Source organism: Ambystoma mexicanum, chromosome 2q, assembly GCF_040938575.1.
Source record: "Ambystoma mexicanum isolate Mex_15411 chromosome 2q, UKY_AmexF1_1, whole genome shotgun sequence".
Lineage (NCBI taxonomy): Eukaryota > Metazoa > Chordata > Amphibia > Caudata > Ambystomatidae > Ambystoma > Ambystoma mexicanum.
This window is the reverse complement of record NC_090924.1, coordinates 640,324,595-640,344,768: the sequence shown is the minus strand read 5'-3', so window position 1 is coordinate 640,344,768 and position 20,174 is coordinate 640,324,595. Positions and strand designations below refer to the sequence as shown.

Sequence of the window (20,174 nt, the reverse complement as noted above, 5' to 3'; positions counted from 1 at the left end):
GGAACCCATGGAGATGGATGCCAGAGACTCAGTTAAAGTAAAGTGGTAGCCCAGTAGAAAAAGATCCCAGCATGGGGATAATCGTTTGGAGTACCTTAGCATGTCCCATCGAAGAGACGAGGTGGATTGTTGGTGCCCCCAACGCCCTCAGGCTACAACAGCTTTACGCACAAAGGCAAAAGTCCTTGGCGGTAAACAGCCCAGAAAATGATTCAAGCATGGAAGGCTGAACCCAGTGCATGCAGGAGAATTCAGGAAGCCTGGACTCCGAGGAGCACAAAACTCAAACTGGGCTATGTCGGAACTACTGCACTCATCCAGTATGGCAGAGCTAAAAATGGCAAAAACAGCGTGAATCGGCAAGTACTTCAGTAGGTCGGCAGATTCCAAGTTCCAGAACAGAGTAGGGACTAGGCAAAGCCTTAAGAATCATCACTGCATAAAGGCCAGCCCACCAATCACTAGAGTGGGCTGTGGCAAAGTGTAAAATGCCAACCATACTGGTTGGTCAGTAGCACTGCCACCAAGCCTAGATCTCCGACTCAGGAAGTGAGAGGGCCCATAGTACCTACAGTGGCTTTAACCAGTTTAAAGCAATATGGATGCTATTACATGGGCTCACAAAGAGCCCATATGGTCCGAACAGCCCCTGAGTCTACCTTATGGTTGCACTGAACAAAAGAAGCCCTAAAACACAAAATGGCTGAGAGCAGGATTTAAGAAAATAGATTGATACCTCACTGGCTCCCAAAAAGTTACACTGGGCTACTGATGCAGCAAACGTCTTGCACCGCTGGTGAAGCCAAAACTAGACTACAGATGTCACCAAACTACTCCCTAAATCCAATGTATGGTGACTTAATCCACCATAGGCCAAAAATGGGGTGCCTGGTACCGGGTGTTTTAGGGGCAACCCAATACCATATAGCTTAATTAAGGCAGACAGGTTGCAATGTCGGGGGAAGGGGTGCAATCAAGAGTCCATCTGGCCACTAAAAATCCATCAGTTCTCCAAAAAAGCAAATTGGAAAAAGTTAAGGGGCCCTAAATTATGGCCCTAGAATCCCAAAAATAGGAATTCTGGCTCAACTCAGAGCCAGTAAAGTGTAGCTTTGTATGCGGTACATAATGCACAGGTAGGTGTGCCAATGGAGAGTGGATGGCCAAGTGGGGAGAATTTTTGCATCGGGTGCATCTGTGTTGGTGTCGCAATGGCGCCAAATGACCAGATGGCCCCCTTCTTATGGCCAAGCATGGCTCCATACCAGATATTTTTAATGAACTAATGTAGTAACATGATATTTCTTGCCTGGTCATCTTATGGCCAGGTTTTCACACTGAATGGCAGGTATTTCCATCACTTGCCCAGGTCCACCCATCATATTCCCTAGTGCTGTGCTAGTTCCATGTAATAATGTCGCCACAAAAATCTCGCCATGCAAAAATATCGCCGAAAAATGGCAGTTTTTTTGTGGCGACATTATTGCATGGAATATGCGACAGACACCCCCGCAACCCCCAAACTTTTTTTTTTAATTCTTTTTTTTCCCCCCCTGTCCCCATATATATGGTCACCCAAATAATATCTCCACGACATTTTCCTGGCAATATTATTTATGGCGACCATATATATGGGGATATTATAACCTAATACCCTAGTGGTGTGTGCATATTAAAGACATGGATGCCTGAGAGCTAATTCGAGCACGTGTATAATGGAATAGCCTCAATGAAAAAAAATCTCTAACTGTTTAGCTTAAAGCGTCAAAAACATGTTGGATCCCGTAATAAGCCAAGTTTCTGTGCACTAAGTACTTGGCTTCTTATGTAATCTTTTTTAGCACTAGGATAACTTTAAATACATGTGCCCAAGTACTCTATTCATATGCCAGATGCTGCCCAGACAGACCCATGTGTTACAAGGGACTCTCCTTTCATGGTATAGTGTTACCTTCTTAAAGATAAGCAAACTTAAGATAGTGCTGGCTCACCTAGATGTACCTGTGGCCGAGCAGTCAAGGAAACCCCTTAGGAGACGGCCGGAGCAACAGTATTACTTGGAATGAATGATTGTCCAACCACTGTTCTCATTAAAAAAAAAAAAATCTAAAAAGGTGGCTTTAGACGCTGTGCAAGTTACAAAGGAGTACTGTAGTTTCAAAGAGTCTCAACACACAAGCCAACCACAAGAAAATTATGAACCAGAAGCTCAGAATTGACCAGTGGTGGAGTTCCTACAGGTGTTTTTAATTTGCGAATGCAGTTTAGTTCCACCAATTCAGACACATCAATGGGGCACTAGATTTAGCATCAACAAATGCGGGCGGATCAAAATAAACTAGTAAACGCCAAAGATGTTAACGTTTAAATACTTTGCTGCAGGGTAGGTCTATAAAGCATACTAACAATTATCATTAGAGTTCATTTGGGTACACATTTCCATGTTCCATTGCATCCACTCCTCTCCAAGCGAATCTGAGAATGCCCACTAACTGTGGGCTACTCTAACGGGGCATAGGAGGAGTCTGGTTTTTTAGGAAATTGAAAAACACAGTGACCGCAACACAATGCCAGCTGTGGGTACACTGCGATTTCTGCCATCATGCGAATACCAAAGCACTCCTGTAGCTGGTAAAGATGTAACCATGTTGTGGTCGGGTACGACAGACGTCAACAATTTTTTATAAAACAGACTTAACGAAAGCAACTTGAGTTAACTTACAGAATTTGAAATGGCGTGGATGACTCTGGAAAACCCAACAGCGTTATCAAGCTCCTCCTGAATTTTTGAAAAAAAAAGGACATACCTCAAAACTCCAATTGAAGACGTACACAAGTATGTTATATCAGCAAGGGTGTCCGGTGAAAGTTTCGACTCTAAAGGGTCGAATGACAAAAGGGTCGAGTCAATTCGACCAAAAACAAAAGGATCAAATTCTTTTTTAAATGTATATTTTTTTTTGGTGCTTTAGTTTAGGTAGATAAAATGTTTTTCGGTCGAATTGACTCGACCCTTTTGTCATTCGGCCCTTTTGAGTCGAAACTTTGACCTATAACCATCAGCAAGCACTAACACGATTGGAAATTCTACAGCAAATTGGTTTATGAGTTCTATGCATGGCTACTAAAATACGAATGTTAAGAAGACCACCGAGTAGTTTAAAGAACAGATATACACAATTGGTTCTTGAAACGTAAATCCAATGTTAAATAAGTGTCACGGTTTTTTTGTTTAGTAATAGTGGGGCACTCAAAAGTCCCGGGAGATCTGACTGAAACTGATGTTGAGGTAGCACCTGACCCCACTCAGACTAAATAAAATGTCCTCTGAGGTATCCGAGCTCTGCTGGAGGGAATGCGGGGCAACGGGCTCCTGGGTTCATATGTGGTGGGAGTGCCCCAAAATTGATCCCTTTTGGTCACTAGGCCAGCAGGCCGTCACCCAGTTGCAGAATTTAGAACTCTGGGCTAATAGAAAGAGGGACTTATTGGTTCTTAATGGCATGCTCGCTTCTCTGTCTACGAGGGCGGACTGCAAACTTTGTGTGTTAATGATGTTGGCGGCGGCTTTGGTTCTTGCCCGGAAGTGGAAATCGAAAGACCCACCACAGGAATACGAATGGGTGGCGAAGCTGTGGTCGTTGCTGGCTTTGGAATGGTTCACTTATACGATTCAGGGGCTTCACATGAAGTTTGTGTCAGACTGGTCCAACTTGCTGACATAGCTAAAGGCAGGAGCCCGCCGGCCTGGTGTCCCAAGGCTATGGAACTATTGGGAATAATTGGACCTCAGGATGAATCGGACCTGTAATGCCTCGAGAGGGCCAGCGTAGTAACTTATTTGAAAACCACCTGTCATAAAACGTTGCTGTCTTGCCTGCCCAACCAAGGCGAACAAGTATTCATTTTCGTTTCTTTTCATTGTTGATGAAGGGCTTCCACTCGTACTCTAGGGTCCGGGGGAGGGGGTGAGGAGGGGGGGTAAAGTGGGGTTTTGCGTTCCTGTTTGTGTTATATTTGAAACTCTTAATAAAAATGTATTGGAAAAAAAAAGTCCCGGGAAACAACAATACAAAAAAAATATAGAATTTGCAAAACCTATAACTGCATTTAAAGCACCGACGCATTCGGCTCCAAAACGTACGAACACATGATAGCTTCTTGCAAAAGAGGAAACTACACTTTACAAACCTGAACCATTTTGGATACATGTAAACCGTTCACTTTATAATGATGCAGCTAATCTCCTACTCTACAGTGGTTGCCATCACAAAAACGGCCGCAGTTCAACACTTCCAGAATTACCCTCTGGAGTGCTACTCAAAAATCACTACAGATGCCGGCCTCCTGTCCATAAACGAACGTAGGTAAATAATCAGAGCCAGCATAATGTTTACTGCTCTTGGAGCTAGAGTAAACTTTAGCACTCTTTCCAAGACCATACACATCACAAATCCCCCCCACCTTAAATATAGGAGCCAAGATATGACTAGATGAGAACCCATTAGTGCTTTGTCCATTGCTCAGTACCATATTCCCGTAACACCCAATTCACATGCCCTAAAGTGACTTGCATGCACTTTAGGGCCCTATAGTTTAGAATTACATTTTAAAATGTTCAAATACACATTTGATGCCAATTACATCTACTTTAATACATTTGGGGCAAAATAAAAGTACCAGTAATGTGAGCAAACACCCTTGAGCAGAAGTCTTCAAACTGTGGGGTGCCCCCCAAACGAAACGAAAGTGTTGGCGAAATGACCACCAGAACGTCCCACTGACCGCTTTCTAGAGACCATTGTTTTGCCAACCATTCCTGTATGGGACGCATGCGCAGACGGGGAACGCTTTCTAGAGACCATTGTTTTGCCAACCATTCCTGTATGGGACGCATGCGCAGACGGGGAACCTTGGCCTTGGTTGTATCCTGATCCCCTCTGAGAATTTTGGCCCCGAAAGCGGCGAAAATTGCAGTTACCTCTTTGCCCCGTGGGCTTGTTTGTGAGCTGAGCTAAGGATTTTAGAGTCATACTCATCCTTTGCTGTCTTAAGTGCGTCTTCTACAGCTTTGCCGAAGAGCACATCAGGTTCCACTAGTATATTTATTAGGGTGGCCTGGGTTTCTGGCCTGAAGCCTGACTGGCAAAGCCATGCGTGCCTCTTTATAATAGTGCCCTCTGCGAGGACTCTCCCTGCATGGTCAGCCGCGTTGAAATTCGACTTGAGGAGACAAGTAGACACTGCTCTTCCATCTGCTGCAACCTGAGCTAGTTGGAATTTAAGTGGCTCAGGTGCAGATTAGTGTAACGCGGAAACTTCCTCCCACTTATGGCAGTTGTAACTTGCCAAAAGTGTAGCATTGTTAGCAATTCCTGTGTGCTAGGCTGCAGAACAGGCGACCTTTCTGCCCATTGCATAGAACTTCTTGCTCTTCTTATCTGATGGAGCCTCGGAGGAAGCAAGGCGTGTGCCTGCTCTTTCTTGTGGTGGTAACAACCAAAGAGTCTGGTTTTAACTGGCCTCTTAGGTATAAGGAGTTTGAGGGTGCAGGCCTGAACAGTTTTTCCACATGCAGGTTAACGGCCCATGTGAGATTAGGTGCCTCCAAAGAAGGTGGAATTCTACATTTCACAGATTTTAGCAGTGGGATAAACTGCCCTACTGTCTTTTTGTCTCCCAATAATTGTTCAGCCAAGTCTCCGTCTTCCTGTACCTCTACTGTGTCAATACGGAAGTGTTCTGCCGCTTTGGCTAAGACCTCGTTGAGGAGAGGTTGATTGTCTACCCGGGAATCTACCACTGGAGGGTCCTAATTAACAGGAGAATACATGTTCGCCTCCTGGTCTGCATCCTCATAATAAAGTTTGTCTGTGTCCTCATCAATAATTTGAGGGTCAGATGTTTCCACAAATGAGCGGTCGTCCCGGTCTTCTGGATCTATTTCAGGGTCATATAGATCTGTAATTCTGCCCTGTCTGGGGACATCAGAGCGAGACCTCTTAGCAGTGGGTTGAGAGGCAGAGGGTAGAGAGCCAGAAGGGGCTGAGGTGGGAGGAGTGGATTGAAAACTTTGAAGGTAATCTGGATTGGTCTCAAAGAAATTCACCATAAAGGTAATTCTTTGTATAACCCTATCAATGTCTTGCGAAGACCATTCCTTTGAACTTGGGATTACAATGTTGGGAATACCCATATCTTCATTAGCAGGAGGTATAAGCTTTAGCCTAGAGTCCGTAGGCGTCTCTATGGGCTTGGACAAAATTCCATTTTGTGAATACCTGCCCCTAGTAGGACTCTTGTCCCTATGCGGGGTCGTAGAGGGTCTTTTATGCTGTTTTTCCCCACTCTGGGGCCCATAGGAGTGTGTAACAGACTTTTGGGGGCATGACGTCATACCATATGAAGAGTGTCGAACTTAGAGTGTGGGGGCCGAGGCTCCGTCCGTGGACGATCGACCTTCGGAAGGCGTGTTGCATGCGACACCCTTGCCGTCTTAGCCCTGTCGTGTGGCGATCTTGAACGAGATTGCCCAGAGGACTGGGACTCAGTGGACCGTTCGTGGGGTGTCGAACGTTGTCGAGTACTCGACTCATCTGTCGAATGTCGACTGGGGCTTACACGTTTTGTGGTGTGTGCTTTTGTAGCGCTGCCGCCGCCGCCGTGTGTAATCCCCACAACATGGCCGCCGGCCTGTCCTACGGGGTCAGGGGCCTGCGCTTGAGTAGCCGAAGTTACTCTGTGCCCTTGCTGTCCCACAGTACGGCGTTGTTGCCATCGTTGAAGGCTCCCTCTACCTCCATGGCCTCGAGGGGGATGGCGTAGTGGGCCCAGCGCTTAGTGGAACGGTGTTACGCTCACCTGGTATCCAAAGGGACGCCACCCAGCCCTGGTTGGATGATTTGCACTCTCACACCCTCTCCCGGTCACTTGGTAAGGCCTCTGGTTAAAGATGGGTCTTAATATTGTAAAAGGTGGATTCTCCGTCCTGCTCCTCGTGGCAGGGGCGCGTAGATGTGGGGGACGAGCAGCAACTAAGTTACTTCACTGGTACAAGCCCCCCCTGTGGGAATCCTGGCCTGCTGCGACTCCGTAGGTTTGCTGCTTTACAGTCTTTATATGCAGTTATGGTCCTCTTAGTTCAAATAATGTCGTCTTGCTTCTTTCCTTTTAGGTATGGAAAGGTATTTTGGTGTTGTCATGCAATTTGAAGATGAGCATGGGCCGGTAGGCGAAAGCGCGGTGTGCGCGATGTTGTCCGGTGAGTAATGCGCGATGTGCGGCGCCGTTTCGCCTTTTATATTCCTAACCTGTGTCTCTTCTCTCCTTGCAGGTTGAGATGTTCCTCGCCGAGCGCCGTAATGTTCCAGCAATGATACTGACCATGAGATGACTACCCATGTAAGAATTGTGTGGCTTTCTTCATTCAGCAGGAAACGTGAGTAAACGCTTACTAATGCTGTCTTTCTTTCTCCTCTTTTCAGGTTATGGTATTCCAGGATGCATGCAGTGCCGGATGATGGAGTTCGTACCTTCAGGTGAGTGGAACTGAAGTCAGCGATGGATTTAAGACAGGATACTGTTCCAGGAAAGTTTCGTAGTGTTGTTTCTCTCTCTGCAGGTCCTTGATTTCAGGTAAACTGGCATCAAAGAACTGGACACAGTGAGCGTTACGCTGCCCACATCAGAATAACGCAAAGCATGTTCTGTTTGGGTGCGGTTTAAATAGTCTCAGGTAAAGTAGTCCAGGTAAAATAGTCCCAGGCCTGCCACACCCAAAGTAGTCCAGGTAAAGTAGTCCCAGGCCTGCCACACCCAAAAGACTAGATCGAATAGCTCAGTTCCTTGTAACTGAGCCATGTGTGTGCCTCCATGTTGGCTGAATCCCCCCCTGCCTCTCCCCCCCCAGTGAAATAGTCCCATTCTAATGTTGGTCTTCATAATGGTTATGAGCCTGGCGCCAAAGGCGCCAGGACTGACTCCAAGAGTGTCTTGGATGAGGTTTTTAAAGCCTTTGACCTGGCCCTAACTGGAAGGCTGACTTGCCAGTGAGGGCCAGGGGCAAGGGCCATGACAAATGGTCCTTCAACATCTTAGGCTTGAAGAGCCTGCACGCTCGACAAGACGTTTCGACGTGGTCTCTCGGGAGACACAAGTTGCAAACTAAATGTTGGTGTACCCAGGTAAATTTACGGTTACACTTAGGGCAAAACTTATAAGGAGTGTTTTCCATAATTCTTGATTAAGGAGATGGCAGCCGGGCGAACAAAGTGTAGGAAGGGGAGAATATGCATTCGAAAATGGCCTAACACTGGCCTCCCCCCTCTCTCCTTACTGTCTGGGCCAAGGCGGCCTTCCAAGGCCATACGTTCCATCGCGATGGTCTCCGTCGGGTAGTATTCTTTCTTTTTCTTCAGCGTGGTGTTAGGGCAGTCGATGAAACGATAGAAAGAAAAACTATCGTAATTATACAAAGTCAATGGCCTATCGCCGAAAGGAACTCCGCTATACGTATCTGTCTAGCATGGCGGAAAAAAACAATCTGAGGGACCTCAACGCGCAAGGGATCATGGGTACAGTGGACGTCACACTAGGGATAGTATTACTGGCACGCCCTGTCGACGTTCCTTTTGAGTTTCGAAAACAACAACTGTAATACTTTGCAGCTTCCACTAGATGTCGGTCTATGCACAGCATGTGATCCAAGCAGATATATAATACATTACTCACTGTAATCATATTTCTGATTCTTGTATCAGCTTAGATTCACATTCTGTGCTTACGCCGGCATCTAGTGGAAGCTGCTGAGTATTACAGTTGTTTTCGAAACTCAAAAAGGGACGTCGACAGGGTGTGCCAGTAATACCATCCCTAGTGTGACGTCCACTGTACCCATGGTCCTTCAAGTGTTGAGGTCCCTCAGATTGTTTTGTTCTAATATGAGGTTGCATGAAGTGTAGCGCGAGTACACATGTATCCAAGCAGATCTATAACAGAAAGCTCATATAACATCTATGCACCTTCTCTCAGGGGAAGAAGGGTGGGCGCATGTGAATCTAAGCAGATACAAGCATCAGAAACACGATTACGGTGAGTAATGTAACCCTTCTGAGGCTCGTGGAATCTCCTTAGATCATATGCTATGCATAGATTACCGAGCAGTATTAGGAGAAGGTGGTGGGTTGTGAGAAGAAGCAGCGGCAAATAGATGTTTTAGAACCGCTTGTCCCACCTGTGCATCTGCTTTGGAATGTGGATCAATGCAGTACTGCTGAGTGAAGGTGTGTACTGAGCTCCATGTAGCTGCTTTGCAAATACAGCCTAAAGGGAAATTTGCAATAAAAGCCAGAGTAGCTCCTGTGCTCTGTGTGGAGTGAGCTCTTGGTGTGAAAGGCAGTGTTTTATTTGATAATGAATAGCATAATTGTATGCATTTGACTATCCATCTGGAGATGACATTCTTGGAAATGCGGTCTCCTTCTCTGCCTGTTGCTATGAGAAACAGTTGACCGCTCTCCTCACATCTAGTGTGTGGAGTTTAACCTCATCTGAGCTAGTTGGATTCTGAAAGAAAGCCGGAGGCTCAATTGATTGGCTCACGTGGAATTTAGAAATGGATTTAGGAGAGACCTAGGATGAGTACGTAAAACCAATTTATCTTTATGGATAATAAAGAAAGGGTCCTACACTGACAAAGCTTACAAATCACTAACTCTTCTTATGAAAGTAATAGCCACTAAGAAGGCAGTTGTGTATGTCAGGTGTTTAAGACTTGACTGAGGCATATGCTCGAAAGGGGGTCCCATGAGCTTTGCTAGTACCACATGGAGATCCAATCCTGGCGAGGGGGTTGAAATTGGAGGGTGGAGTCTCTTCACTACGTCCATGAATTCCTTAATGACTGGCACTTTCCAACATACTTTACTTTGAGAGGTGGTATAGGCTGATAAAGCTGCCAGATGGACCCTTATAGAGTGTAATACTAACCCCGAATCTAACAAGTGGAGCATATCATTTAGAACGTGTGAAGGAGTACATTCTATTGTTTTGACTGGCACCAAATTACAAATCTTCTCCACTTGTCGAAATAGCACTGCCTAGTGTTTGGTTTTCATGCCTACTTGAGGATATGCATACACCGCTGTGGTAGATTAAGATGTCCAAACTCTGACTTCAGGAGCCATGCTGCCAAGTTCATAGAGTGTGGCTGTGGGTGCACCAATGGTCCAATGTGTTGGGTTAACAGGTCGGTTAGGTACGGGACCCTGATGGGATCGCACATCGCCAGTTTGCGAAGATATGATACCATGGTTGTCTCGCCCACATAGGAGCAACTAGGATGAGCGTCATCTGTTCCCTGTTCATCTTGTCCACTATTCTGCTCATTAAGGGTGCCGGGGATGGGGGAAGCGTACGCAAATTTCCCTGACCAGCTCATCCATAGGGCGTTCCCCTTGGAGTCTGGCTGGGAGAACATGGACGCTAAGTCTGGGCATTGCTTGTTTTCTCCAGTAGCAAACAAGTCTAGTGTGGGGTAACCCCATTGAGAGAAGATGTGGTCTACGACGCTGGAGTCTAGTTGCCATTCGTGTTCCTCTTGTAGGGGATCCCTGGAACATGTTGGGAGGATAGGAACCTCCCCCGTCTGAGTTCCTATTTCTATATTTTCTGTGCCAACTTGGAGAGTGTGTGCCCCCCGTTTGTTGATGTAGAACATCACAGTTGTGCTGTCCGTTTGAACCTAAACCGCCTGGTTGGATAGTTGTATTTCGAAGGCTTGCAGTGCTTTGAGAACTGCTAGTAGTTCCAGCAGGTTGATATGGTTTTGTGCTGAGACGTGAGTCCACAGACCATGTGCTGTGTGGTGAAGGTAATGAGCAACCCCACACCTAGAGTGACGTGTCTGTTGCGACAATAGCTTGCGCTTCGGGATCGTGGAAGGGTTTTTGATTTTCTCTCGACTACGAGCGTAGGCTTTGTACTAGTGTTGGGGTAACGACCACTAGATCATCCCACTGACCACTTGCTTGAGACCATTGTTTCGCCAACCACTCCCGCATTGGTCGCATATGCAGACGTGCGTGTGGGACTAGGTACATGCACAATGCCATCATGCCCAACAAACGCATTGCCCGGCTTGATACTGGGGTATTTGCCGAAGCATGTTCTGCACTCTGTCCACGGATGGAAAGGCTAAGCCTGTTCTTGTATCTAATACAGCTCCTAGGAACTGTTTTGATGCGTTTGGTACAAGACTCAACTTTTTCCCATTTATCGAGAAGCCCAATTGGAAGAGAAGATCTATAGTTCTTTGCATGTTTGCAAAGATGGGGAGTTTCTCCTGTGATCAACCAGTCATCCAGGTAGGGGTACACTGGGATTTCTTCCCTGCACAAGTGCACCACCACCACCACCACCACCACCACCAGTACCTTGGTGAATACCCTTGGAGCTGATGCTATCCTAAAGGGTAGCACCTTAAATTGGTAGTGCTGGTTTGCGACTTTGAACCACATGAGTTTTCTGTGCACGGGAAGCATTGAAATATGCAAATAAGCATCTTTCATACCCAATGTTGCCATGTAGTCCCCCCGTTTTAGCAGGGGAATTACTTCTTATAGCGTTGTCATTCGGAACATTTGTGGCTTTTCATAAGTGTTTGCTGTGCGTAAGTGTAATACAGGGCACATGGTTAGATTTTTTTCGGGCTATCATTGTTTGTGGGGCATCCCTCCACCTCTGGAAGTAGAGGATCTCCCCCGGCCGTGGGACCTGCGCTGGCCTCTTGGATAGCCCTGGGACGCTTGACCCTGGTTGGTGTTCCATGAAGAACTCTAGTTTTGCCCATATCCGGAGCCTCTTTGGAAACTTTGGCCACGAAAGAGGCAAAAATTGTTCCGGCCCCTTTGCCCTGTTTGATTATTGGCAAGTTACCCAAGGGATTTGAGCGCATCATATTCCTCTTTGGCCGACTTCAGAGCATCCTCCACCGCTTTGGCGAACAGTACATTATGTTCCACCGGCATGTTGAGCAACGTTGCCTGCGTCTCAAGCTTAAAGCCGGACTGGTGAAGCCAAGCCTGGCGCTTGAGAATGCTCCCTTCTGCAATTATGCGACCGGCATTATCTGCAGCGTCGAGGTGGTTTTTTAAGTAGGCTGCTGGCAGTGGCCTTGCCTTCAGCTTCTACAAGGGCAAGTTTAGATTTTAGAGGTTATGGAGCAGAGTCAATAAGGGCCGTAATTTTGTCCCATTTATTGCAGTCATAGCTCGCCAACAGAGTGGAATTGTTGGCGATCCTAGCTTGGAATGCTGCTGAGGTTGCAATCTTTCTACCCATGGTTTGTAGCTTCTTGCTCTCCTTGTCTGGGGAGATTCCGAAGAGGCCAAAGGTGTACCGGCCCTCTTCCGGGTAGTTGTGACAACCAGTGAATCCGGCCTAAAATGTCCTCTGATATATAAGGGATCAGATGGTGCCGGGCAGAATAGATTCTCTATTCACGGATTGACTGCCCTTGTTTGATTGGTTGTTTCAAGTGAGGGTTGAATCCTCCTTTGAACTGACTTTAAAATAGGTATGAACTGGGTGGCAGCTTTTTGTCCCCCAGGATATTCTCGACAAAATCTTTGTTCTTCTGAATAATAATCCACTAGGGAATCGGGTAAAGGAGAATCTTGTGGAACTGGAGAGTCTACACCTCTGACTCATCGTCATTATCCTCATCATAGTATTGACCCTCCTCCCGATCCCCCTTCTGTGTCTGCAAGCATATCATAAAGGTCAGCAGAAGTGCGAGTCCTCTTTGTTGGAGGTTGGGTTGGAGCTAGGGGCTGAGTAGTAGAAGATCGGGGCTGAAAGCATGAGGCGTGAGCAGTGAGAGGTGTATTTTGCTAACTTTCTAATGCATGAGGGTTCTCTTCCAAGAAATTTGCAAAGAAAGCCTTTCTAGACATCACTATGTCCTATGCTGACCATTTGGCTGAGCTGGGGATGACTCCAAGGTAAGCTACAGCAGTGTGTGGGGTGTAGGTAGGGCCTCACTTAATGGACCCTCCCCCTGGAAGGGGCAGACTCTACCCATCTCTTTGGGTCTTTTTTTTATTTATTAAAGCTCTTAGAGGAAGAGGTTTTGGAATTAGAAACTTTAATAAGGCTCTCTGGGACATGTTTTTTAATCAGGTGTGATAACCCTAAATCTTTAGACTTCCCTCCAGATTTCGACAAAATGCGTCGAGTTTCGGCACTGGGAAGGACCTCCGCCGCGTTTGCCGACTTTCGGCATTCGGTTGAAGTTTTGTAGGCAGCGTCTTTCATTTTATGCAGCCTGTCAGGAGGTCGCATAGATTTGAGAGTGCCCAGAGGAGAGGGCATCCACTGATTTGTCCATAGACACCGAATCTCTGCGTTTGGCCGGCGGAGCTGATACATTGCCGCAGGTTGTAGGTTTAGTGTGGGGAGATCGGGTGTAGTCCGCACAACAGTGCCGCCGGACTGTCTTCCAGCGACGGAGTCTAGCACTTGTGAACGTGGCTGTTCCCGTCACCCTCGCTGCCCAAAAAGACGGCACTGCTGCCGTCACTGGAGGCTCCCTCCACGTCCATGGCGGCCTCAGCCTGCATGGCGTGATGGGCCAAGCGTCTCGTTCTGCGATCCTTAATGGTCTTGGGTCAGAAGAGCTTACAAGCTCGGGAGTGCCCTTCATCGTGGTCACGGTTTAGACACAGGTTACAAACTGTGTTTATAGATCCACGGAAACTTTATTACAGTTTGGGCAGAATTTAAACTGTCTTATCCATGTCTGGGGAAGGCAGATGGGCGATAAAGGGTAGGGGGTGGAAAAATACATTGTATAATGACCGCCCCCCCAACTCTCCCTACTGTAAGAGCCTAGGCCCGTTGGGCCTTGCAAGGCTGAAAGGGGTCAGTCGAAAGTAGACTTTGTCCGACGGGCTGTGCTGTCCTTGCCTTGATTCTTGACGGCGTCGAGAAGCGGCGGTCGAAAAGGACAGAAAGAGTAACTATATTTTAAACTTTTCATGAGCAAATGGCGTTAGCCGAAATTTAACTCCACGAGAAGCGACCGCTCACGATGGCAGAAAAAAACAATCTGAGGGACCTCGACGCGTGAAGGACCATGGGTACAGTGGACGTCACACTAGGGATAGTATTGCTGGCACGTCCTGTCCACGTCCCTTTGAATTTCGGAAACAACAACTTTAATACTCTGCAGCTTCCACTAGATGTCAGCCTATGCATAGAATGTGATCTAAGTAGATTCCACAAGCCTCAGATATAGATATATATATGGGATACATTACTCACCGTAATCGTATTTCTGATGCTTGTATCTGCTTAGATTCACATGCTGTGCATAGGCCGACATCTAGTGGAAGCTGCTGAGTATTAGTTTGTTTTTCGAAACTCGAAAATGGGCGTCGACACAGGGCGTGCCAGTAATACTACCCCTAGTGTGACGTCCACTGTACCCAAGATCCCTCACGCATCTAGGATCCTCAGATTGTATTTTTTCTGACATGAGGTAGCAGGAGGAGTAGCGCAAGTACAGATAATCCAAGCAGATAGACAGAAAGGTAAGACTACAAGCCATCATGCGCCTTCTCTCAGAGGGGAGGAAGGGTGGGTCGCATGTGAATCTAAGCAGATACAAGCATCAGAAATACGATTACGGTGAGTAATGTATCCCTTCTGAGGCTTGTGGAATCTGCTTAGATCACATGCTGTGCATAGATTAGCAAGCAGTACCTGAAGGAGGTAGGATGTGAGAAGGGTCATGAGCAAATAAGTGTCTTAGAACCGCTTGTCCCACTTGTGTATCTGCCTTGGAATGGGTGTCAATGCAGTAATGCTGAGTAAAAGTGTGAATAGAGCTCCAAGTAGCTGCTTTGCAAATGGTGTCAAGGGGTACATTTACAATGAAAGCCAGAGTGGCCCCAATGCCTCTAGTAGAGTGGGCTCTTGGCGTGAAAGGCAGAGTTCTTAGAGAAAGTGAGTAACACAGCTGGATACAGTTAATAATCCACTTCGAGATGGCACCTTTGGGGACGCGATCCCCCTCTCTGACTGTAGCTACGGAGACAAACAGTTGATCTGTTTTTCTTAGCGGTCTGGTCTTATTTACATAGTAGAGGACTGCCCTACGCACATCTAGGGTGTGTAGTTTCACCTCAGCCGAGCTTTGCGGGTCCTGGAAGAAAGCCGGAAGCTCGATGGACTGCTTTACATGGAATTTAGATATAAATTTAGGTGAAAACCTAGGGTGTGTGCGTAAAACCAGTTTGTCTTTATGGACAGTAAAGAAGGGATCCTGCACTGACAGAGCCTGAATTTCACTGACCCTTCTTATAGAAGTAATAGCTACTAAGAAGGCCGTTTTATAAGTCAGGTGTTTGAGATTGCTTTTATGCATGTGTTCAAAAGGGGGGCCCATGAGCTTGGCTAGCACCACATTAAGGTCCCACCCTGGTGGTGGGTTTGAAATAGGAGGGTGAAGTCTCTTTACTCCTTCCATGAAGGCTTTAACGACTGGTACTTTCCACCACGAAACCTTGCTATTGGAAGTGGTGTAAGCCGACAGGGCTGCCAGGTGTACTTTCAGTGAGTTAAAAAACCAATCCTGCATCCAGCAGGTGGAGCATGTATGTAACAATAGTGGAAGGAGTGCAATCAACGGGGTTGATTGATCTACTCTGGCACCAGATGACGAACCTCTTCCACTTGTCAAAGTAACAGTGCCTTGTGTTTGGTTTCCTAGATTCCTTTAGGATGTCCATACACCTCTGTGGCAAATTGAGATGTCCAAACTCTATGACATCAGGAGTCATGCTGCCAGGTTCATTGAGTTGGGTTGCTGGTGCACTGTTTGACCTTGGTGCTGGGACAATAGGTTGTACCAGGCTGGAAGTTTGATGGGCTCGCACACCGCCATCCTGCGTAGGTGTGGGAACCACGGTTGTCTTGCCCACATGGGAGCAACTAGGACGAGCGTCATCGACTCTGTTCATCTTGTTCACCATTTTCCTGATGAGGAGTTGGTGGAAAAACGTACGCAAACATCCCTGACCAGTTCATCCACAGGGCGTTCCCCTGGGAGTCTGGTTGGGGGAACCTGGATGCAAATCCTGGGCATTGTCTGTTTTCGCTTGTGGCGAATAGGTCTATAGTGGGGAAACCCCACTGAGAGGATTCCTTCTACGACCTCTCTGTGTAGAACCCATTTGTGTTCCTCTGGGAGGGAGTCTCTGCTCAGAGCATCCGCTAGGGAATTGAGCTCCCCTGGAACATGTTGTGATGACAGGAAGATGTTCCGTCTGAGTGCCCATATCCAGATTTTCTGGGCAAGCTTGGACAAATTTGGCGAGCGAGTCCCTCCTTGCTTGTTCAGGTAGAACATGGCTGTTGTGCTGTCCGTCCGGATTTGCACTGACAGGTTTAGTAGGTGGGGCTCGAACGCCTGAAGCGCTCTGAATACTGGCAGAAGCTCTAGCAGGTTGATGTGGTTCTTGGCCACTGAGTGAGACCAGAGACCCTGAGCTGTGTGGTGGAGATGGTGAGCTCCCCACCCCGTCAGGCATGCATCTGTAGTGACTATTGCCTGTACCTCGGGATCGTAAAAGGGTTTCCCCTGTGCGAGATTCTCTCTTGTCCACCAGTGAAGGCTTTGTACCAGTGTTGGTGAAACGACCACTAGATCGTCCCACTGACCACTTGCCTGAGACCACCGTTTCGCCAACCATTCCTGCATGGGACGCATGCGCAGGCGCCCGTGGGGAACCAGGTAAATACATGACGCCATCATGCCCAGTAAACGCATTGCTTTGCGTACCGTTATTTGTTGACCGGACTGATAATGCGGAATTTGCAGTAGTATATTCTGAATTCTTTCTTCTGAAGGAAAGGTCAACCCCTCTTGGGTATCTAGGATTGCTCCTAGGAACTGTTTTGAGGTGCTTGGCACTGGGCTTGACTTTTTCTCGTTGATTGAGAAGCCTAACTCGTGAAGGAGGTCGATAGTCCTTTGAATGTTTGTCCTGCAAATTCCTGGGGTTTCCCCCGTTATGAGCCAGTCGTCCAGATAAGGGTACACTGGGATTGCCTCCCTGCGTAGGTGTGCAGCCGCCACCGCCAGTACCTTGGTGAATACCCTTGGTGCTGAAGCTATCCCGAAGGGCAGTACCTTGAATTGGTAGTGTCGACTGTCCACCTTGAAGCTCAAATACTTTCTGTGCGGTGGGAACATGGAAATATGAAAATAAGCATCTTTCATATCCAAGGTTAATAAATAAAATAATAATAATAAGGTTGCCATGTAATCCCCCCTTTCTAGGAGGGGGATTACCTCTTGTAGCGTGGTCATACGAAATTTTTGGGGCTTGACATACTTTTTGGCAGGCCGTAAGTCCAATACTGGGCGCATTGTCAAATCTCTCTTTGGCACAAGGAAGTAAGTTGAATAAATACCGTTGTTTACCTGGTGTCCCGGGACGAGTTCTATCGCGTCCTTTTCTAGCAGAATGGCGATCTCCTCGAGGAGAATCTTCTGATGTTCTAAAGAGTGTACTCTTTGTCGTGGAGGATGGTTCCGGGGACGCTGCAGTAGTTCTATACAATATCCTGTGGATACTGTTGACAGCACCCATCTGTCTGATGTGATCCCTTCCCAAGCCTGGGTGAAGTTGGAAATGCGTCCCCCCCACTGGGGTTGCGTGAGAAGGGACCCTGAACTGAGCGTCACTGCTTTGGTGGAGGCGTGCCGCCTCCCTTGTTGGGGCTGCCTCTGCCTTTACCACGACCTCTCCTATTACCCCTGCCGTAACCCTGGGTAGACTGTTGGTTGTTGTTCCACTGTGTACCCTGCCCCTGGGAATAGGTAGATCCTCTCTGGGAATTTTGGCCGCGTGGGCGACGAAAATTACTATTCCCTCTCTGGTTAGGGGGTTTATTGGTTAACTGGCCAAGGGACTTGAGTGTTTCGTATTCGTCCTTGGCATTCTTCAGTGCGTCTTCGACCGCCTTACCAAACAGATCGGTTTCCACCGGTTTGTCCAACAATGATGCCTGGGTTTCTGCCTTAAAACCAGACTGCCGTAACCACGCATGTCTTTTGATAACACTGCCTTCCGCTATCAATCTGCCTGCGTTGTCCGCGGCGTCGAAGGTTGCTTTCAAAATGCAACCAGACACGGCTCTACCCTCTGCGGAAATCCGAGCTAACTGGCCCTTTAAAGGTTCAGGAGCAGAGGCTATGAGTGCCGCAACTTCTTCCCACTGATGGCAGTTGTAGCTGGCCAACAGGGTGGTGGAGTTTGAAATCCTTGCTTGATAGGCAGACGTTGAGGCTACTTTCCTGCCGAAACCGTAGTTTTTTGCTCTCCTTGTCGGGAGGAGCTCCGGACGATGACAAGGGTGTTCCAGCCCTCTTACGAGTGTTGGTGACAACTAGGGAGTCTGGCTTCAGATGTCCTCTTATATAGAGAGGGTCAGACTGGGCCGCCCTGAAAAGTTTTTCAACCCTGGGATTGACTGCTCTGGTGAGGTTCGAGTTCACCAGGGACGGATCTATTCTCCGCTGAATGGATTTAAGGACAGGGATGGTCTGGGCAACAGGCCTCCTTTCTCCCACTAACTCTTCTGCGAAGTCCCTTTCCTCCTGGACACCGTGGGTGTCAATGTGGAAATGTTCTGCTGCGCGTGCGAGAACCTCGTTTAGGAGGGGTTAGTTATCGACCGGAGAGTCGGTAACCGGGGCTTCATTCTCTACCGGGGACACTCTGTATGTTTCCGGGTCCTCCTCTTCCTGGTCCTCATCATCCCCATAGTAGTCCGTCCCAGTTTGCTCTTCTATCATACCAAATTCTTGATCCTCACAAAAGGAAGCCTCTCCTTGATACAGTGAGTATGGTCTTGCGTATGGTTGTACCTCGAAGGGTTCTGACCTCATCGGAGTTTCAAACCGGGGCTTCTTACTCGGGGGGATAGGATCAGTAGAGCCTGAGGGAGTCGCCCCTTGTGGATCATACGAGAGGAAATGTTCTGGATTTTTATCATAAAAATCTGCCAAAGAAGACATTCTTGACATGACCCTATCTATGTCTTCACTGGACCTTTTTTTGGAACTGGGGATGACTCTCTCAGCAAGTCTATGGGATTTATCTTGAGTAGCTTTGCTGGTTTTAGACATATCAGCAGACCTGGTCTTGTCTGTCTGTTTAGGGGGAGTGGTGTGTTTCACAGGTGTGGAAGAGTGCAAAGGTTGTTTCTTTTGCTGTTTTCCCCCCTCCCCGTGAGTGGAAAAATGTTTTCCCTGTCCTTTAGTGGCTCCGGAGCTTTTAGACGCCTGGCGTCGAGGATCGGGGGTGGTGTCCCTGTCCTTCGAGCGTGAGGCCTCGCTGGTTTTAACTGCGGGCTCCGACTCCTGGAGCGCAGCCTGGGGGTGGAAGTCGTCCTCGTCTTCCGACGATCGAACTTCTGTTAGCCTAGGGAGCGAGGCACTCTTGGCAAGAGTGGACTATTGCCTGGAGTCATGCGGCGATCTTGATCGAGAGCGCCCAGAGGACACCGAATCGGACCGTTCTGTTTGTGCCTCTTTCCGAGAACTCGACGTAGTCGAGTCTCGGTTGGACTTAGTCTTTTTAGTGTGTGTAGTATGTGAAGCGCTTGTGTCGCCGGGGGTCTTCCCCATAGCCGCCCTGCCGGACGACCTTCCGAGGTCGGGGACCTGCGCTCGGCTGTCTTTCGACGCCGTAATGCCCTCACCGTCCGAAAGTACGGCATCGCTGCCGTCGCTGAAGGCGCCCTCCGCTGCCATGGCCGCCTGCCTGGCGTGGTGGGCCCAGCGCTTCGTCGAATGGTCCTTAAGTGTCTTAGGTTTAAACCTAATACACGCTCTGCAGTTCGCTTCGGGGTGGTCCCTCGGCAAGCAGAGATTGCATGTGGCGTGCCTGTCGACCCAAGGGTATTTGCGATTGCACTTGGGGCAGAATTGAAAAGGGCTACCCTCCATACGCACCTTGAGGCAGCGGGCTGTTAAGTTTAGGAAATGTATAAGGTGTACCTATATACCAAGAGTGTAGAGTATGTACCACCCCCCACTCTCCCTACTTGCAGGGCCGAGGCCAGAGGCCTTCCAAGGCCCGGCCGAGGCCAGCGGCCTTTCG

The 20,174-nt window shown here is 47.9% G+C and overlaps 1 protein-coding gene across 2 annotated transcripts in view; it reads right to left on the bottom strand.

Moving 5' to 3' along the window:
* Positions 1-20,174, bottom strand: part of PARN (poly(A)-specific ribonuclease) — a 1,047,754-nt gene that overhangs the window by 617,480 nt on the left and 410,100 nt on the right. For both annotated transcript variants that reach the window (XM_069647825.1, XM_069647826.1), the window contains exon 12: positions 2,723-2,779. In XM_069647825.1, the coding sequence (XP_069503926.1) occupies positions 2,723-2,779 (57 nt within the window). The remainder of the gene's footprint in view (positions 1-2,722; positions 2,780-20,174) is intronic.